The 18,319-nt window shown below is 36.7% G+C and overlaps 2 protein-coding genes across 3 annotated transcripts; one reads left to right on the top strand and one right to left on the bottom strand.

The window, feature by feature from the left end:
• Positions 1-562: 562 nt before the first annotated feature.
• On the bottom strand, positions 563-8,092 carry pnkp (polynucleotide kinase 3'-phosphatase). Its single transcript, XM_026264367.1, has 18 exons — positions 7,084-8,092; positions 6,563-6,710; positions 6,418-6,464; positions 6,022-6,285; positions 4,627-4,890; positions 4,452-4,531; positions 4,305-4,362; positions 4,080-4,187; positions 3,525-3,596; positions 3,329-3,377; positions 3,015-3,085; positions 2,678-2,770; positions 1,978-2,074; positions 1,825-1,886; positions 1,567-1,676; positions 1,393-1,480; positions 1,148-1,215; positions 563-1,030 (listed from the first exon to the last, which is right to left on the bottom strand). The coding sequence occupies exons 2-18, from the start codon at positions 6,681-6,683 to the stop codon at positions 910-912; spliced, it is 1,773 nt and encodes a 590-aa protein (XP_026120152.1). The 5' UTR covers positions 6,684-6,710; positions 7,084-8,092; the 3' UTR covers positions 563-909.
• Positions 6,606-17,261, top strand: LOC113099346 (TRPM8 channel-associated factor homolog). Of its 2 annotated transcripts, none has more exons than XM_026264365.1 (8): positions 6,606-6,725; positions 13,345-14,081; positions 14,168-15,159; positions 15,251-15,345; positions 15,484-15,697; positions 15,795-16,034; positions 16,173-16,510; positions 16,608-17,261. In XM_026264365.1, exons 2-8 carry the CDS (start codon positions 13,465-13,467, stop codon positions 16,848-16,850), a joined length of 2,739 nt encoding a protein of 912 aa, XP_026120150.1. In that variant the 5' UTR covers positions 6,606-6,725; positions 13,345-13,464; the 3' UTR covers positions 16,851-17,261. The 2 variants fall into 2 exon arrangements, with proteins under 2 accessions (XP_026120150.1, XP_026120151.1); XM_026264366.1 differs by lacking the exon at positions 6,606-6,725 and adding an exon at positions 10,934-11,888.
• Positions 17,262-18,319: the final 1,058 nt, after the last annotated feature.

Below are 18,319 nucleotides of genomic sequence, written 5' to 3'. Positions count from 1 at the left end.
CAAGATACAACCTCATTCAATAACAATAATCATAAAGAGAAAAAAGAAAAAAAAAATCAGCCAGCCCGTCAAGAATTTCATGACAGAACTTGCCATTTTCTAGTGTAAAGGTTGCAGACAAATTGTCAAAAATTGGCATTAGCAACACCTGCTAGGTTTGTATGTAATCTGCAATGTATTGAATGATTTGGATTTTTTAAGCTTTTGAATCTTACAATGAAGGAGACATTTGTGTCAGTTTATGAACTGTATTAAACCCCATTCCACTTGATGTGAACTCATGCCTGATGTCGAGTCATAATTACTCAATATGTAATGTTTAAGAAACTTTGCAACAGGGAAAAACTTATAAGGACCTATAAATTGCCACACTTGGTAACATTTTCAATTTCACCTTTTTTGTGTGCCCATCACCAAAGAAAGAAAGAAAGAGCTTTACACTGGGACTGGGACGAAATAAAGCAAACAAGCAGAACATTCAAAATCCTATAAATCTGAGTTTATGAATTTAACCTATAAAGTCTTATTTTACAGACAAGAAAACAAAGAACACTGGAAAATATTGACATTGTAATTGTATTTATTCAGTCTGACACAATCTACAAGCAATACAAGCGATCATAAAATCAAAATCATTTCCTCAATTTATTAGTCTTCATAACACCTGTCTTTAATTTACTTTTTTAAATTTGCTTTTGGGGAGACTTCATAACTGCTAAAATCTTTCAAAGTCACTTAAAGACAGGTGTAAACCTAACTGAAAGAGACAGTATAACACACAATACAATTAGTTGTGTAACTTGTGTAATTGTTGTATTGTCAATTGTTCTAGAATTCTTCTGATTTCCTCTTATTGCTAGGTAAAAAAGATTCAACTAATTGTCAATTGGGTTTTGCTCAACTTCACGCTTAGCCCTCGGAGAACTGCATGAAGAGGAACTCTGATCTTTTTTCCCTGAAACTCGGCACAAAATTAATCTGCAGGATTTCAGAGAAGCCCTCAGACAAACTGGGTGCCACAAACTTTTTCCTACAGAGAACAAGAAAGACAGTCAGAATCCAATAGACTTGTTTGAGTTTAACAAGAAAGATGGTGATTTCCCAGAAAAATATCTGGTTTATCAGAAAAAGCTTGCTGCTGACTCACTTGTAGCTGTGCATCACCATGTCATTGACATGAACATGCTTGACGGCCGAAGGAATCATCTCACGAAACTAAAACCAACAAAAAACAAATCAGATCAATCCCTAACTGTGTATTCTGGTGTTAAAATTGGTTCAGAATACAGATTTTCCATGCAAGAAGTGTAACAATGTGTAACATTATACAGACTTTAATATTTAATGTACATATTGCACACTGTGAAATAACTGCAGTGAAGAGCCACATACCCTGTTGTTATGCTTTGCTTGTTCCAGACTCGCTGTGAAGTTGAAACACCTGCAGGGAACTCCAGCACTTTGACTGACATCTACATATCTGTGGAGAAAATCATTGATGGTGCTGTTTAATCAAAAAGACAAGGATACATTTTTTACTTTATTTTGGGAAATAGAGGTAGGCACCTTTTTCTAGACTCAGGGTCAGGGTTAGTGTTGTCCACTGCAACGCTTTGGCCTTCCTTTAGAGCGCGTTCACAAGCTGAAACACACTGCTGCCAGGAGCCAAGTGTGTCCTAGAGTTCATGTGCACAGACAATTAAACAAATCATTGTACACATTTAAAATGTTTTTCTCCAATGCTTCTAAATATAATAATATCCTGCTCTTGGGGATCTACTTCTTGTGTCTGGGTTCTCGGTTGTAGTAGATAGCATAACTTACCCTGTTCACATACACGTAGCCCTGCGGAACGATGTGTGTCTGGAAGAACGTTGATTTGCCAGCTGCAAAATAAAAAAAAAAGGGGGGGATGTGTCATAAAAACAATTGGAAGGCTGTCACCTAAAAGGAGAAAAAAAGAAAAAAACTGCTTACATCCAGGAAATCCCACTGCTACAATGACTTCCTGCTTGGTGGATGTGAGGGAGGCATCTGGAGGATCGTAAAGATGTCTTTCAGAATCCAATTTCCTCTGGACAAGGAGATAAAAAAACATAAAAAGTCTTACAGATGATTTGTGCACTACTGATCAAAAGTCTGAGGTTGCAAAGACTTTTTTAAATGTTTTTGAAAGAAGGTTTACAAAGTCTGAATTTATTTAAGAGTAAAACTAAAAATATTGTTCAATATTATTACATACAACTGTTTCCTAAATTAATATATTTTAAAATGGTAATCTAGTCCTGCGATGACAAAACTAAATTTTCAGCATCATTACTCCTGTCTCCAGTGTCAAGTGATTCTTCAGAAATCATTCTAATATGCTGATTTGCTGCTCAAGAAACATTTCTTGTAAATAAATCAAAATTGATAATAGTTGCTCTGCAATATTTTTGTGGAGACCTTTTTTTTTTTTAGGATTCTCTGATGAATAGAAACTAAGATATAAATGTGTTATAATGTTTTAAATATATATATCTATATTTTTTTGTCTAAAATATAAATGTCTTAACTGTTAATTTTGATCAATTTAATGCATCTTTGCTGAATAAAAGTATTAATTTCTTTTAAAAAAGAAAACTTAAGGAAAGAAAATATAGAAAACATGTAAATAAAAAAAAGACCGGTTGTTTACAGGATCAAATTCTGGCAAGCTGAACTGAGCGGGTTTCCAGCCCAAGAAGTATTCCTCTGGTGTGTGAAACTGAAGACCAATGTTGATGGCAAACTGCAGAGAGAGGAGAAAAATATAAAGAAAAAAAGAAGATGAAAAATGTATGTATTTTGTCATAGGCCTGTAAAACTTTTCTTTTTTGTTATACCAAAATGGAGCAAGACAGCACTACCATACCCCCTTGTGGTCAAAACAGAGTAAAGGTACTGCACACAATTTACATAAATATGTAAAATATATAAAATCGTTTAAAATTCAAATAAAAAAGTGTAATGAAGACTGCAGTTAATTTGATTACCAGTCTGTCACTGCAGGAGAAGTCTTTCTTCTTTTTTCCTGGTGCCCAGTTAGCGGGACGTCCTGCTGCATCTGTACACAAGAGAAAACCTTGACTGAGCACAGAAATATGGCATGTTATGGGTCATTTTGCACCATGTGCTGTAAATTAAAAATAATAAAACAACATTAAGTCAAGATTTAGTGCTAATCAATAGATTATGAATCTTTGAAAAAATAAAACTATAAAAATAAAATAATTTTTAGCAACAATAATTTTACGTCCAATCTCAAAAGTTTCAAGAATGCTGATCACAACCACTTGAGGGAGCTCACCTCCTACATAGAAGCTCTGTGACACATCTACAGCCACTCCTCCATTCGCCTGCAAAAACACAACAATGCCTTCACACACACAGGACACTCGAATCAAACCTGCCGCTTGCTGTATGTAATGTAAAACAAATCATACAACTCAATTATGCAATTCCTTTAAAATGCAATCCTACAAATAACCATAAGAGGGATTCACCTTCTCACACAGATGTTCCCACATCCCAATAACAGGCTTCCTGTATATACCAGGGGCTGTGGAAGCAAATACCTACAAAAAATAATAATAATAATAATAATAATAATAATAATGCATTCACATTCATAAAGATAAAAGATTGAGAAATTTAATCAACACAAAATTACAACACCGTTTAAAAGATTGGGATCAGTATCATTTTTTTTTTTTTTTTAAGAAATAATACTTGTGTTCAGCAAGAATGCATTAAATTAATCAAAAGAGACTAAAGAAATTTGTAACAACAAAAAACATGGTTTTCAATAAAAATGTATGCAGTTTCAACAATGATTAATGATTTTTTGAGCAACATATAAGAATGATTTCCAAAGGATCATGTGATAGTGAAGACTGGAGTAATGACCGTTGAAAATCAGCTTTGCATCACAGAAATTACAATTTAAAATATATTCAAACAGAAAACACGTATTTTACATTATAATAAATGCTTTAAAATCTTACCAACCCCAGTTTTATAAACAGTACTGTATGTAAAATAGTCAACGTGTCGTTCACCTGGATGGGCAACTGCAGCGTCTGTAGAATATCCTCAACCTTTGACTTGAACACCTCCGGTCTGAGCTTGCCTCTAGAAATACCCATCTGATTGGTGAAAAACACCACCTAAAAAGAGACGAATACAACGATGAAGATGCTTGCACTACTAACGCAAAAACAGCTATACCAGTATCAATCCTGCAAATTCAGTTCAACACAAAGTAAAAGCAGATTAAAAAGCACCTTGTATCCTTTCTTCAAAAGACTGGCCAGTCTGGGCTGAATCTCTGGGAACAGAATCCTAAACAAAAGTAAAGAAAAGAAAAAAGAAAATCACACGAGACACCACAAAAAGCTGCAGTGTACCGCAAGTTCTTCAACAAGATTCACCTCCAGTCATCTGGACTTGTGGGAAATACTTTTCCAGACTTCGTAGTGATGATGCAGCCATCAATGTCAAACCCTGCAATCTGAATCAGAAATTAAAGCATCAAATATCATTGAAGCATAATGGCGTCACTGATGAAATACTACAAATATGCAGTTCCTGTAAGAACTGTCTTACTTTGGAGCTATCTGGAGCCCCTGCGGCAGTGAAGAGCAGAAGGCTGCCGATCTGTTGCCAGTGACTTTGAGAACAAGAGGAAGATGGAGCAGTGGCTTTGGCTGATGGTGACTCCAGCTTCTCACACTCTTTCTGTGCATGTGCTTGGAACTGCTTAAGCTTTTCTTCAGCTGAGGCCTCATCATCTTCATCATCTTCATCACCACCACAGCCTCGTTTCGTGGGAGGGACATCATCCTCTGGGCTGTGAGGGCGTTTTGTCGCCTGAGAGTCAAGCAGTGTTATTTTAGTATTTGATATATAATTTTTTAGTATTTATTAACATTTTAAATTAAATTTGTATATTTTCAGGTTTCAGTTAAAGTTTTATTAATTTTGTCAAGTGCTTTTGTAATTTTTATTATTTAATACATATTTTTTATTTAGCTTTAATTAACATTTTTAAAAGTTTTATTTCACTAATTGTTAGCCTTCAACCTAAACATAGATTATATCCATTTGTTGCCAAGGCAATATTTCTAATGTAAAAGTTTTTCATCAATCACTTATATTGTTTAATTTCAATTAACTAAAAATAATTTGACAATGGTTAAAAAAAAAAGGATAATTTTCTATTAATGAGTTTACAATTCATATGTTTATCTGTTTAGAAAATCCTACATTTATTTATTCTTCAGTACCGTTTATATCCAATGTTTTTCTTGCCTTCTACATAAACCATAGCTGTGTTGATCTCGTCAAAACACTGCTGTGTTCCTAAAGCATAAAATCAATGATATTGTTATAAGCACTTCCACAAAAAATAAATAACTGCAGTAACACATCCATACAACGACACCTAAAAAAATAATAGAAAAAAAAATAAGTGTATACACGTGTGTGTGTGTGTATATATATATATATATATATATATATATATATATATATATATATATATATGTGTGTGTGTGTGTGTGTGTGAGTGTATATATATGAAGAGATGACTCTGTTTTGATTCAATTTCATAAATTATGTTTTTATAGTGTTTTCAGGTTTTTATGGTGTTTTATTATATTAGTTTGCTGTATTTTTTATTTATTTTATTTATTTCTAAAACTTTTGTTTGTTTCATAAAGTTGAACTATTATCATCAAACTCTGCTTAACTTGATGTCGTAGGGGAAAAATATTAATCCTGTGGCTTAAAAAGCATTTTATCGTTTAATTCTGATAAATAGTATTTTTAGAAGAACAGCATTTAATTAAAATAAAAATCATTTGTAATATTTGGTAATCTCTTTACTGTTGCTTTTAAAGTGAATGCATTCTTGCAGAATTTTTTTTTTATTAATTATTAACCACAAAATAAAATGTTAAATATTTTCCCAAACAGTTCTATTAGTCGAGATCTTTATACCTTTTTAGGGGATTTAGAAAAATAATCGTGGATGCTCCTCTTGGGGCCGGACCCATCATTTGAGCTTTTCTGTCTGTCTCTGCTTTCATTTGCTGCTTTTCCTTTCTTCTGAGGAGAGGAGGACTTTTCATTTGGCTTTCCAACAAATTCGACTGTAAATGGGTGGGACTGATTGACCAGATACAGTGTGCAGCCAGCTGTCAAACATCCAGACTCGCCACGTCCCAAACACTGACCGTCCAGGGAACAAGGGTTGGGACCGAGCTGCCGAACACATAGGATGGCTTGTACTCACTTATGCTTTTGTATATTTAAGTATTAGAAAATGCTTTTAAAACACTGGTATTAATAAGATTGACTATCTCAGTAAACCGTAACATACAATGTTGTTTTTACCTGTGTAACCAGAACTTCCTGTTTGGTATAGTTGGCCACAAGTTTGACTGTCAAGAAGAGAAGCACTCAGGTATTCCTTATGAACAGAAACAAACATACTATTTTTGTATTACTAGGATAGATGGGGTGTGATCTAAAAACTCACCTTGATGCCTTGAGCACTTCTTGTCTGTGATTTTGGTTTCAGGGCCTCGACCTAACATTAAAGCTCGACCATCTGCCAGTTCAACCCGAGCTCCGTTCACACTTACTAGTGTGCACTGCATCTCTATTCACAGACGACACCCGATGGACTTCAAGAGGACAAGGTACAGTAAGAAATAGAAGTTAGATTCAAAAAGCCTGACTAAATGCTAAGTTGCCTTTCTTTCTTTCGTACGTTTGCTAATGAGCTAACGTTAATTACGAATATGTAAGCAAATAACTGCAAGTCATTAGCTATCTACGTCAACTTAGTTTTAATACGTAAGTTACTTTAGTGTTTCTTTTCTAAAGATGAACTCATTCGGACTTTGAAAGCGGAGGGCTCAATCATTGTGTAGGCTCAAACTAGCTCTACAACCTGCGCAGTCTGCGTGTATCTACAGACGCCATCACAATTATATCTCAGTCAAACCACCATGATTTTACTTTAAAAACAAAATACAAAATCTAAACAGCGCTTACCAGTTGCCTAAAACGTTACGTTAACTTCTTGTGGCTCAGTTGTTGTACAGACTGTTCTGGTCCGACACGTGAATATCTCCGATGTGGAACAGCGACATCTATTGTTTGATTCCCATGTCGTCATTTGTTACTATGTTTACTGTAGTTTCTGACATACCACCCAACAAACATGAGACGTCTATACGACGTGCAGATCAAGTCTAAATTGGGTCGGTCGGTCTGGACCATATCTGGACGTCCACTCGACGTGCAAATCCGGTTCATATCTGGACGTTGAACTACGACTGTAATCTGCTGTTTAGATTTTGTATTTTGTATTTATTTTAATTTCAATCTGTTGGGTAATTCACAACTTTGTTTATGTGTTTGTGTGTGTGTTTGTTTGTTTTGTTTCTGTTTGTGTGTGTGTGTGCGCACAGCTACAGCTTAATGTCTTCACGACTCATAATTTGTGTTCATAATTTGCTGATGTCTTGGCTTCTGGTGCAAAACTAAATCGGATAAATCCCAAGCCTATGCTGGCACACATACTTGAGGGTATGTCAAAAGTAGAGTTGGTCCCCTCACAATTTGGTCCTGTACCTTGTGGCAGTAAACTGTCTTACCAATGTCCCCCTATAGCTGCAGGTGTTCCTGATGTTAATTTTCCCCCACTACCTGTGCTTGGTTATGAGTTTAGCTGTAATTTAAAATTTGTGCCCACACACCATCAAGCACTTCATCTGGAGTCTATAAAGGTTACCCATAGCTCAGCTTGCCAGATTGAAGAGGCCACAAGACTACAGTCAAAATGCACTGCTTGGGGACAGATTCGGAAATCAAGGGTTACTGCAAGCAGGTTCCGGGAGGTTTGTCATGTGGTTGGGGATTCAGCTAGTCAGTCATTGGCCACAAGAATCATTAAGGGCACAAGGCAGACAAGTGCTATGAAACGTGGCCTTGAACTTGAGCCAGATATTTTGAGAAAATATTCTGAGACAGCCATTGTTAGTGTCCTAACATGTGGCTTTATTATCAACCCAGAATCGACGAGTCCACGATCCATCTGAAAAATTCCAGTTTGGACTAGTGGAGGTAAAAAGCACCTCTGCTGACAATATTGCTCAGGTTCCGTTTGTGAAAATTCAGAGAGGAATAGCCAAACTTAAAGAGACCCATAAATACTACTGGCAGGTACAAGGTCAGCTTGCAGTTAGTCTTCATTGGTGTGACTTTGTGACTGACACGAAATCAGATTGCACAATACAGAGGATCTGGCGAGATGATGCGTTCATAGCATCAATGAAAGACAAGCTAGACATGTACTATTATAACGTTTACATGGGTGTCTATCTGTCAGCGGTATGAATGGACAGTTTCTGTTCATATGTTACTATGAATTTAAGATTTTTTTCTTATGTGTATATACTCTATGTAGTTGAGTAGTATGTAGCATATTTTGTAGTGTAGATCTTTTGTAACATATTAGAGAAATCACAAATTATACTGTAACATTAAATATACAGTGCTTGCTCTTAATTAGATGTAAATATGTACATACCAAGCTGAACACATTTTGTATTCAATATTCTGTAACGTATATGATATGCATACACATTTACTGGTTGTATATATTTATTTAATACAATGTGTGAAATAACAATGAACACCAGAGCAGAGTTGACAATTTTTTTTCATGAATTATTATAAAAAGACTTCATTATCAGCTATTTCATTGTGTCTGTCCAATTAATTAATATAAATAGTTTCAATATACACAAATTAACTTTTACTTTACAATAAAAAAGTAAAAGCACATTTAATGATGGTAAGTATTAAAGGTATGCATTGCAACTAACTGAAAAAACTAAAAAAATAAAAAATAAAAAAATAAACTGTCACAAGTTAACACTACTATTAATCGGTCATTCTAATAAAATCTAACATGCTAATACACAATCACTGTTTAAGAAACATTGGTCCCTGATAATTAACCATAAAACAGCTATTATGCCAGATCTGATTAACACTTCCTGACAATGTCAGTGGCACAACAGAATCCCAGATGTGGTTTTCCTTGACCCTTCGAATCACCCTTTGCACCAGAATTCGGAGGCGGAATTCATTACAGACAATGCTACTGTGTACAGACAGACTTGAGAGAATGAGAACTATATTTATAGAAACATTTAAGTGCCCACTTTTATGTTTACGTTGTGCTTAGGCTTTTTGACATTAGATGCATTATATAAATTACTTTGGAATAATTCAGCACATCTTAGAAGATTCAAAAATATGACTTGGAGTCTGAAAAATATGGTATAAAATATTTTGTGGACCCATTTGCTTTGGTCCTGAACCCCAGATCGAAAACCCTTGCATTGTAGTATATAGTGTTTTTATTATTATTATTATTATTATAGTGCATGCAGATAATATTTAGGCACACAAACACTTGACTATTACATGAATTAAGAATACCATATTTAAGAATTTTATGCTAATTGCAGTTTAAATAAAAGTGAAAAAGCTTAAAAAGTGAAGCTCCAACAGGTGAACATAATGTGTGGACCCAACTAAACTAAATTGTTTGTTGTTATTTGTTATCCACTGTATAATGAGTGAAATGTATTTTATTTTTATGTTTTTTGTGTTTGTGTGTGTGTGTGAACACACTGTTTCTTTAAGTTTATTTACAAGTAGAAAGATAAATTGCATGGAAATAAACATGAGATTTAATTGAATGCAGCCTTGTCGGGTAGAAGTAACTGAGAGGCCAGGAAGGAGTTAGGAAGGCTCAGTACAACAGGGTAATTTTCCAGTTGCTCAAATTTATTAGAGACATGCCGCCAATCAGTGATGATTAAGAGTGATATTTCAAAAAGAAACAAAAACAAAGAAAGTAACAAAAATACAACAAAACAAGCACTGAAACTACAAAACACAAAAGAAATGCTGTCAACAGCAAAACCTACAACTCAACCACTTGCAGGGGTACGTCTTTCAGTTCATACACATCTCACAGCAGACATGCACTTCAAGTCAAACTGTTTCTGCTTTCACACAGCTCTTGATAATCATAGTCCACGGGACATAAACCCTACACATTTTATCAATGAACACTTTAAACACATTGCTTCCTTCCCCATAGCCACAACACAGTCAGATATTAAGTGGGCGCTTTGGTGATGACGTCCTCCCGATCGTCATCACAAGCCTAAGAGTGTTTATTTTGTCCAGAAATCTGAACTCAATTTTAACCTCCTAGAGACGTCCTGTGTAAGTCGATATTGGACGTACAAAAGACGTCGAAAAAAGACATTATAAAAACTTTCATTCTGGTTCTTTGGGGGACGTCATTTCAACGTCCGACAAAGACGTCGAAAAGACGTTGAAAAAAGACGTCATAAAAACTTTAATTCTGGCTCTTCGGGGGATGTCATTCCAACGTCCGACAAAGACGTCGAAAAGACGTCGAAAAAAGAAGTCATAAAAACTTTCATTCTGGCTCTTTGGGGGACGTCATTTCAATGTCCGACAAAGTACTTTTGCTCAGTGGGCACGTTATTAATGTACTACTATACAACTGTGATCTTAATAAAGTCTACCAGCGGGAAACTATATAGATAGATAGATGGATGGATGGAGGGAGGGAGGGAGGGATAAGCAAACTATTTTGAACGGTTTCAATGTTGAAAAGGGCTTTTAAACCTTTGTGTAGTCCCTGAAAATCAGTACAAAGAAAGAAATGTATGTCAGAAGAAATGTATGTCTATTCAGTTTATATATATATATATATATATATATATATATATATATATATATATATATATATATATATATATATTAAAATTTTTTGTTAAATGACAAATCTCCAATTTACATAAGTATTATCATGCAATAGGATATCCTGCTAATAATTATGTCTTCTCTTGGTAAACATAGTTTATTTACTCTGCATAATTATGTCTTGGTAAACATAGTTTATTTACTCTGCATAATTATGTCTTGGTAAACATAGTTTATTTACTCTGCATAATGCAGTACCAACTGCCATATGTTTTTTGTCTCAAAGCTATGCAGCCCCGCACATGACATCCAGATGAAGAAAAAATGGATATAGTGGCCATGAATCTATATTATTTTCATAACTTCATTGCAACATTTTCTTTATTCACTCCATTGTTATAGTTAAATCATTGCCAATTTGTACGAATTTGTTCCTCTGACTAGACAGATGCGTAGTTTAATGCTAAAATAGTCTTTGTCTATCACACAATATGTTTTCTGTGAAATAATACTAGACAAACTAGCGCTACTGCTGACTACTTCTGACTGGTTCTCACTATTGACAGCTGACTGTACTTGTACTTGACAGATTGACAGCACTATTGACTCTTCTAGACTCTAAACCAAGGCAAAAGTTATGCATTGTATTCTAGCCTTTACCTAAAATGAGTAATCGTCATGAAACACAATTAGTCATAGCAACAAATTCTAAACTTGCAGCCACAATATTTCCTTCCCAACACCTTTGTTTTTTACAGATAATTATTACTGGATATTATAGTCAGAAATGTTTACCTCAAATAGTCTGCATTGAAAAGAGATTTAAACAGCTTAATAAAATGTCAACCTGTAGAGGGAGGGGTCAGAGGTGGTTCCTGGAAGAACAAAAAAAATGAAAAGGTTTATTTATGGGTGTGTTTGTTGGGTGTGCTATTAAATATTTGAGCTTTTGCCATAACGACAAACACATTCTCACAGTTGTTACACATTAGATAAGCGAGAAAGTCATCTGAATGGTTTTGTATCTCCATATGAAGGTAAGTGTATAATGAATGCTCTGTTTAGAATAAAGTATGAAAAAATTATGAGACACCAAGTTTCAATTGTGCGATATGAGGTTGCAATTGTTACAAATGTAGCCATAAATGGGAAATTGTGAAACATTTTTAAATTGTGATTTGAATCGTTTCAGATTTTTGTATAATATGTTAAGGGGGGGGGGGGGGGGTGAAGTTGTTTACACTGTTAAAGAGTTGGATTCCCATGCTAAACATGGACAAAGTTTCAAAAATTAAGTTGTACGTTTGAAGGACAAATTTTGTTCCAAAAATACCTCTTCCCGTTTCTCACAAGTTTCGGAAAGTTTTTTTCGAGTATGGGTCTGTGTGACGTTAGATGGAGCGGAATTTCCTTATATGGGTCCTAAGGGCACTTCTGCCGGAAGAGCGCGCGCTCCCGTATAGCAGAGCACTGAGAGAAGAGACATTCACTGATCAGAGCGAGAGCGAAATGTCACAAAAGAAGTGTGTTTTTGGTTGCCAGGGCAAGACAACCCTGCACAGATTACCAAAAAAAAAAAAAAAAAAACAGCATTAAGGGACCAGTGGATGGAGTTTATTTTTACAGAGCATCAACGGAGTTGTGCAAGTGTTTTTGTTTGTTCCCTGCATTTCGAAGATGCTTGTTTTACAAACAAGGCCTAGTTTGACACCGGATTTGCATATAGTTTATTTCTTAAGGATAATGCAGTCCCAACGAAAAAGGGTCACGATCGTGTGTTGGAACCGCAGGCGATAGGTAAAACTGCTTAAAATATCTCTGTGTTGTTAACTTAGCTATCAGCGCGTAAGCACATCAAGTAAACAACATACGATGTTGTCATCAAACTGCACTTTCCACATGTACACCTTAAAAAAACAAAAAAAAACACAAAAAAAAAGATGACATAAAGTGGAACTTAGTCATTTTCCAAAACCGCTAAGCAAATATATAGAGTTTCAATACATATCACATAGAGAGGTGGTTGCTGCTGCTGCTCTTGTTAAATTACAGCCTCTGGATCTGATTCTGGATCATAAATATACGCTGAATCTGACTGTTAGCCATGGTTTGTTTTGGATGATGTTTTTCCTCACGGTAATGTCACAGCTTCCAGACGCTCTCAACGCAAAAGCTTAATCGCGCTCGTGATTCTTTAGCTCCGCCCACACGTCACGCCTCCAGGCGCTCCTGTTTTTCCGGGAAAAAACAGTACAGACTATCTTTCTCTTATAAATATAATAAAACTAAACACTTTTTGGAGTCATGAAGGATGCAGTACTACTCTATAGGTACTCAAGATTAACAGGAGATTGAGTGAAAACCAGCATTTCACCCCCCCCCCCCCCCCCCCTTTAAGAAATGTAATTCACAAAATTTATTATTTATATATGTATGCTTTTAACTTGATTTTTTTTCTCCCTTTGTCTGTCTTTGTGTGGGACTGAAAACCAGTCGGTATCCATTTACTTCATAAGCTCTGGCTGAACAAACCCAGTGCTCTTACCCTGGAAAACTCACTGTACATTGAGAGTGATTGTTTTGAACTGACTTGCTAAACAGAGCTAATTCATTATGGCACGTGAACAAGACTACTACAATATCATGTATGGCCTGCAGGAGCTTGATTTTGAAGGGAAAGTAGTGCCCAGTGATCTTGTACTAATAGGTGAACATGCCTTTCCACTTGCCATGAATCCAAGAGGTCAGGTGCTAATGGCCGCATCTCATTACGGTCAGGGACGTGTGGTGGTGTTGGGACATGAGCAATACCTAACAAGCTTCCCTGGCCTGATAGAGAATGCCCTAATGTGGCTCATGCCATGTACCGGTGATGCTGGCGTTGTAGGGATTCAGAAGAGTTTACGTTCACTAGCTGAAAACTTGAACTACTGCCCTATCAAGACAGAGCTAGGAGACTTTCAGAATGGATTAGCTATATATATCACAGATGCTTACAGTGTCGAGAGCTGTGCAAAGGATCTGATCGCTTTCATCAAAGCTGGGGGTGGCTTGATCATTGCCGGCCAGGCCTGGAGTTGGGCTGAAGCCCACCCAGAAGAAAACACTTTAAGGAACTTCCCAGGAAACAAAGTGTGCAGTGTTGCAGGAATTTACTTCTCGGAACACCAAGGAGAAGTTGGCATCTTTCCTGTTCCAGGAAGCATCCCTTCCAGTTGGCTTTCTGTATCGTAAGTTCAACAGACATTCTTATTTTTTTACCCATTCTGTAAGAAAACAAACATTTCATAAGCTGTTTCCAATTGTTTCTTTTCAGGATAGGCAAGGACTTTAAAGATGACCTACAGTTCCTGCTAGAAGGTGTGTCTGAGTTTGATGTCCAAGGTGGGGCTATATCATCTGAGGTGATGGTGCACGGACCATTAGCATTTCCTATCGCAGTTACTCCAGCTGGAAAAGCATTCATTGCTGGTGCCTATTATGGGCAAGGTCGTGTAATCCTGCTTTCACATGAAGGCTTCATGGGACGGGAATCTCTGTCCACTTTCCTGATCAACGCTATCAAGTGGCTGGACGAGGGTCGCAAGGGTGCTATTGGGATTCTACCCAACCTAAAGGGAGCCCACACAGTACTGAGCAAATCTGGTTTAGATTGCCAGTTAACTGGTTTTAAAGAAGATCTAAGTGTTTATGTTTGCACTTCATACAGTGATGCCCAGTGTGCAGAGATTCAAGAATTTGTGGCTGAAGGCGGTGGTCTTATGATTGGGGGTCATGCCTGGTATTGGGCCCAGACCCACTGCAGCTGCAATGTGATGACTGATTATCCAGGAAATCACATTCTTAATAAAATGGGATTGTGTCTCTTGGGCAGCACTTTGGGTGGAGGGTTATACAAAGCCCCAGAAATTGAGCATAGTTGTAAAGAGGGGTACCACTTTCGTAGCATGCTGCATCGGTTTGCTGAACATGTAAGCCTGGGGAAAGAACTGACTAGTCATGAACAGAGCTGCTTAAAACAGCTGGGCAATGACTGTGCCAGTTACCTTCGCATGCAATCTCATGACAGTACTGCCTATACTTCAGTGGTAGGTCTTCTTAGTGACATAGTGAAGGAGGTAGGTGTTCCACAAGTGTGTAGTAACTGCCCTGTTCAAAGTGCAAAGGACCATCTGATGCTCCGTGTTGGGACTGAGATTTACAAGGTGTCACCTGATCCTGATGCCCTTCTTCCATACATCATTAAGGACAGACCTAACTTGCCAACTGTGTCTAATGCAAGAGTTCAGATCACTGCCAACACTGGAGGTACGAACGTTTTCCCCCTAAATAATATTCCTGGTTTAAGTTTCAAAATACTTGAACACTTTAAAATAAGAATAAAAATTACTTGTTTCAGCTTGTGAAGAATGGATAAGCACAGGTTTATATCTTTCTCCTGGAATGAAGACGTACATAGCAGTACCTCCAGAGATTGTTGGGAAAAAATGGCAGGTGATAAATCAAGTCTACACATGTATCCAATCAAGGAATAGTTGCTGCATATAGTATACTTGCCATGATAGATACAACTTTATTTCTCATAGTTTTGGAGAGCATGTTATTAACATGAGGGGATAACACTTTATGCAGGTGCAGCTTGGTTGTCAAACAGATAATATTGGTGGAGCAGACGTTCTGAAACGGGCTCCTGTGGTCCATGAGCGATTCCCTTTGGACACAGAGATGGTTCAAGTCTGCAATCTATGGGGAGGGCTCATCTACCTAATAGCACCTCCTCAAAGCGAAGTGGATGGGGTGGAAATTGTCGTGCAGGTGTCAGTACAGGCTCCATATTTCAAGTCTGGTAATAATTTTGAATGAGCATCACAGTGAGGTTTCTATTCAGAACATTTAATATTGTTTTGTAAAATTTTTCAATGCTTACTTGTTTCCTCCTTTAGGAGTGACCAGTGTAGCTGACTGGGTGGACGGGATCCGTCAAGCACCTGCCCCCTGGGCAGAGCTTGAGTTTGAGAACATCATCATGACTTTAGAATCAGAATATATAAGGAATCTGGACTGCCCTGATGAGGTGGCTAAACTTTGGGACAGCATAATGAGAAGCATCGCTGACCTTGCAGCAAGGCCTCCCAAGTTTCCCCGCAAGGAGCGGTTTGTTGCAGATGTTCAGATCTCTCATGGTTGGTGGTATTATTAAATACTCTCAGAATCTTTGTTAGAATAAAGAAGCATCACTACTACAACAGAATCATGCTATTAATATGAATTACACTCACACTGTCTTGATGATAACACTGTTCCCCCTTTTCCCCTTGCAGGTTTCATGCATGCTGGATATCCTATCATGATGCACTCCACCTCTGCCCCAGCTCTAGTAAATGTGCAGCAAGCCTATAAAAGTGGTATTTGGGGATCCATTCACGAGCTGGGTCATAACCAACAGCGTGGAGTTTGGGAGTTCCCTCCACACACCACCGAGTGCACTTGCAACCTTTGGTCTGTGTATGTGCATGAGGAAGTGCTGGGTTTAAATAGGTCAAATGCTCATCCAGCCATGACTCTAGAAAACCGCCAGGCTCGTACCAAGATGTATTGCAGTGGCGGTAAAGATTTAAAAAGTTGGACTATGTGGACAGCACTCGAGACATACATGCAGGTGCAAACAGACTGCTAAAATTGTAATATTTATGTAATTATTATGAAAAAGAAATAATGTAAATATAAAATATTTATACCTTGGTTTTTTTTTTCAGTTACAGGAAAAATTTGGCTGGGATGCTTTCAAAAAAGTTTTTACAGCCTACCATGATATGAAAGGAGTGCCAAAAGACAATGCAGGCAAGATGAATCTATATGCTGAGACCTTCTCCAAGGTGGTCAACCTGAATCTTTGCCCTTTCTTTAAAGCGTGGGGTTGGCCCATCGAGCCCAGCACACAAGAAAAGATCTCTCATCTCCCTGAATGGAATGACCATCCTATGGTCCAGTATGCATAGGAACATCTAAGATAGTGTTAAAAATGTACAGTGCCAGTTTTAATCTAATGGGTTAGATTAAGTATAAAAATGATAAATGCTTACTTGGAATGTCACAGAAGTTAACCTTTCTTATAAGTACATAGATGGGCAATTGATTCATGTCAGTTTAAGTTATGGAATATTCAGAGCACTTGATATTAATTAAAGGTGGCAGTAGGCTAGTGGGCTAAGGTTAAACAGAATCACACATTATACTTTTCATAAATACTGAAAACTGCGTGAACTGCAATAAACAGTATGGCATGGTGTATTTCCTTTCCTTTTTTCTATCAAAGAGAATAAATCATATATATTATTTTATAAGACTCTGAATGGTGCATAATGTTTATGTGATTTGAAAATACAGAATAAAGCCCTGTTGCAAATGCTCAAGAGACTTGATAAATTCATGCGAGCCTAAGATTTGCATTGCCCACTGAATAGCTCATTCACTGGTGCATCAGAAAATTGCTGAAGTAAGTCGATCGTCTCATCTAATGTGCATTCTACAAGAAAATTACTGTGTTTAGGGGCAGTTGCAGCACAACTTAGGATGGGGCAGCCATTTTGAATGACGCAGCAGTGAGCGTTCCATATGTACTCTGGGATGTTGACACTTTTGACAATGTTCTTTATGATCCAGTTGTTAGAGGAAGAAATTGCACCAACCAGTACATAAATCTGATGACAATTGGAATTGAACAAGCTGGTCAGTTTAAACTCATGTTTGTTCCAAGTGTTCCGATTCAGCGTTCGCATTGGTCAGGGTAAAGGTGGCATTATGACTTGGAACTAAAAGAGACTGAAAATCATTCATTTCTGAGGTGATTTAATGGTATTTTTTACTTCAGGAAAACTCATTTTTAAATCTAAATGATCCCTAAGTCTCCACAGTACTAGCTTCTAACTTTGGTGATAAATGTAATAATGCTCAGATCTGATCTATCAGAAATTATGACCTCAATCTCTAAAAATGTATCAGCAGGAGTAAAGGAATTAGCTGTTTAACTGCATGATGTCCATTGGAGTTCAAGTGTCCCAGTCAAATCCTGAGTTTGTGTAGTCTTCATTCAGAGCCTGATTTTGTCCCAGATAGATGTTTGGGTTCTGCTGCAACAGTTTACCAATCTTACATTTTACTGGACCATGAGGGATTCACCAACTAGCAAAACATCATAATCAGCAAATCAACTACTGTACATACAAATCTAAAAGTTAACCCTTTATTTCTAATTATTTTTTTTGCTGATGTTTTTAAACTCCAGTGAATGTCTCTCTGGGTAATATTCCATTGAATTATTATAATTTTATTTTATTGTATTTCATTCCACTATTGTATTTTATTTTAAAATCGGTTTCTGGCAAAAAAAATAAAAATAAAAAAATTGTGACAAGCTGTCAGTGTATTTTGCCATTAAACACCCTTTTATCAGTTTTCAGCCAAAATC

The sequence above is a fragment of the Carassius auratus genome, unplaced genomic scaffold, assembly GCF_003368295.1.
Source record: "Carassius auratus strain Wakin unplaced genomic scaffold, ASM336829v1 scaf_tig00216917, whole genome shotgun sequence".
Lineage (NCBI taxonomy): Eukaryota > Metazoa > Chordata > Actinopteri > Cypriniformes > Cyprinidae > Carassius > Carassius auratus.
This window is presented reverse-complemented; position numbering and strand designations above follow the sequence as displayed.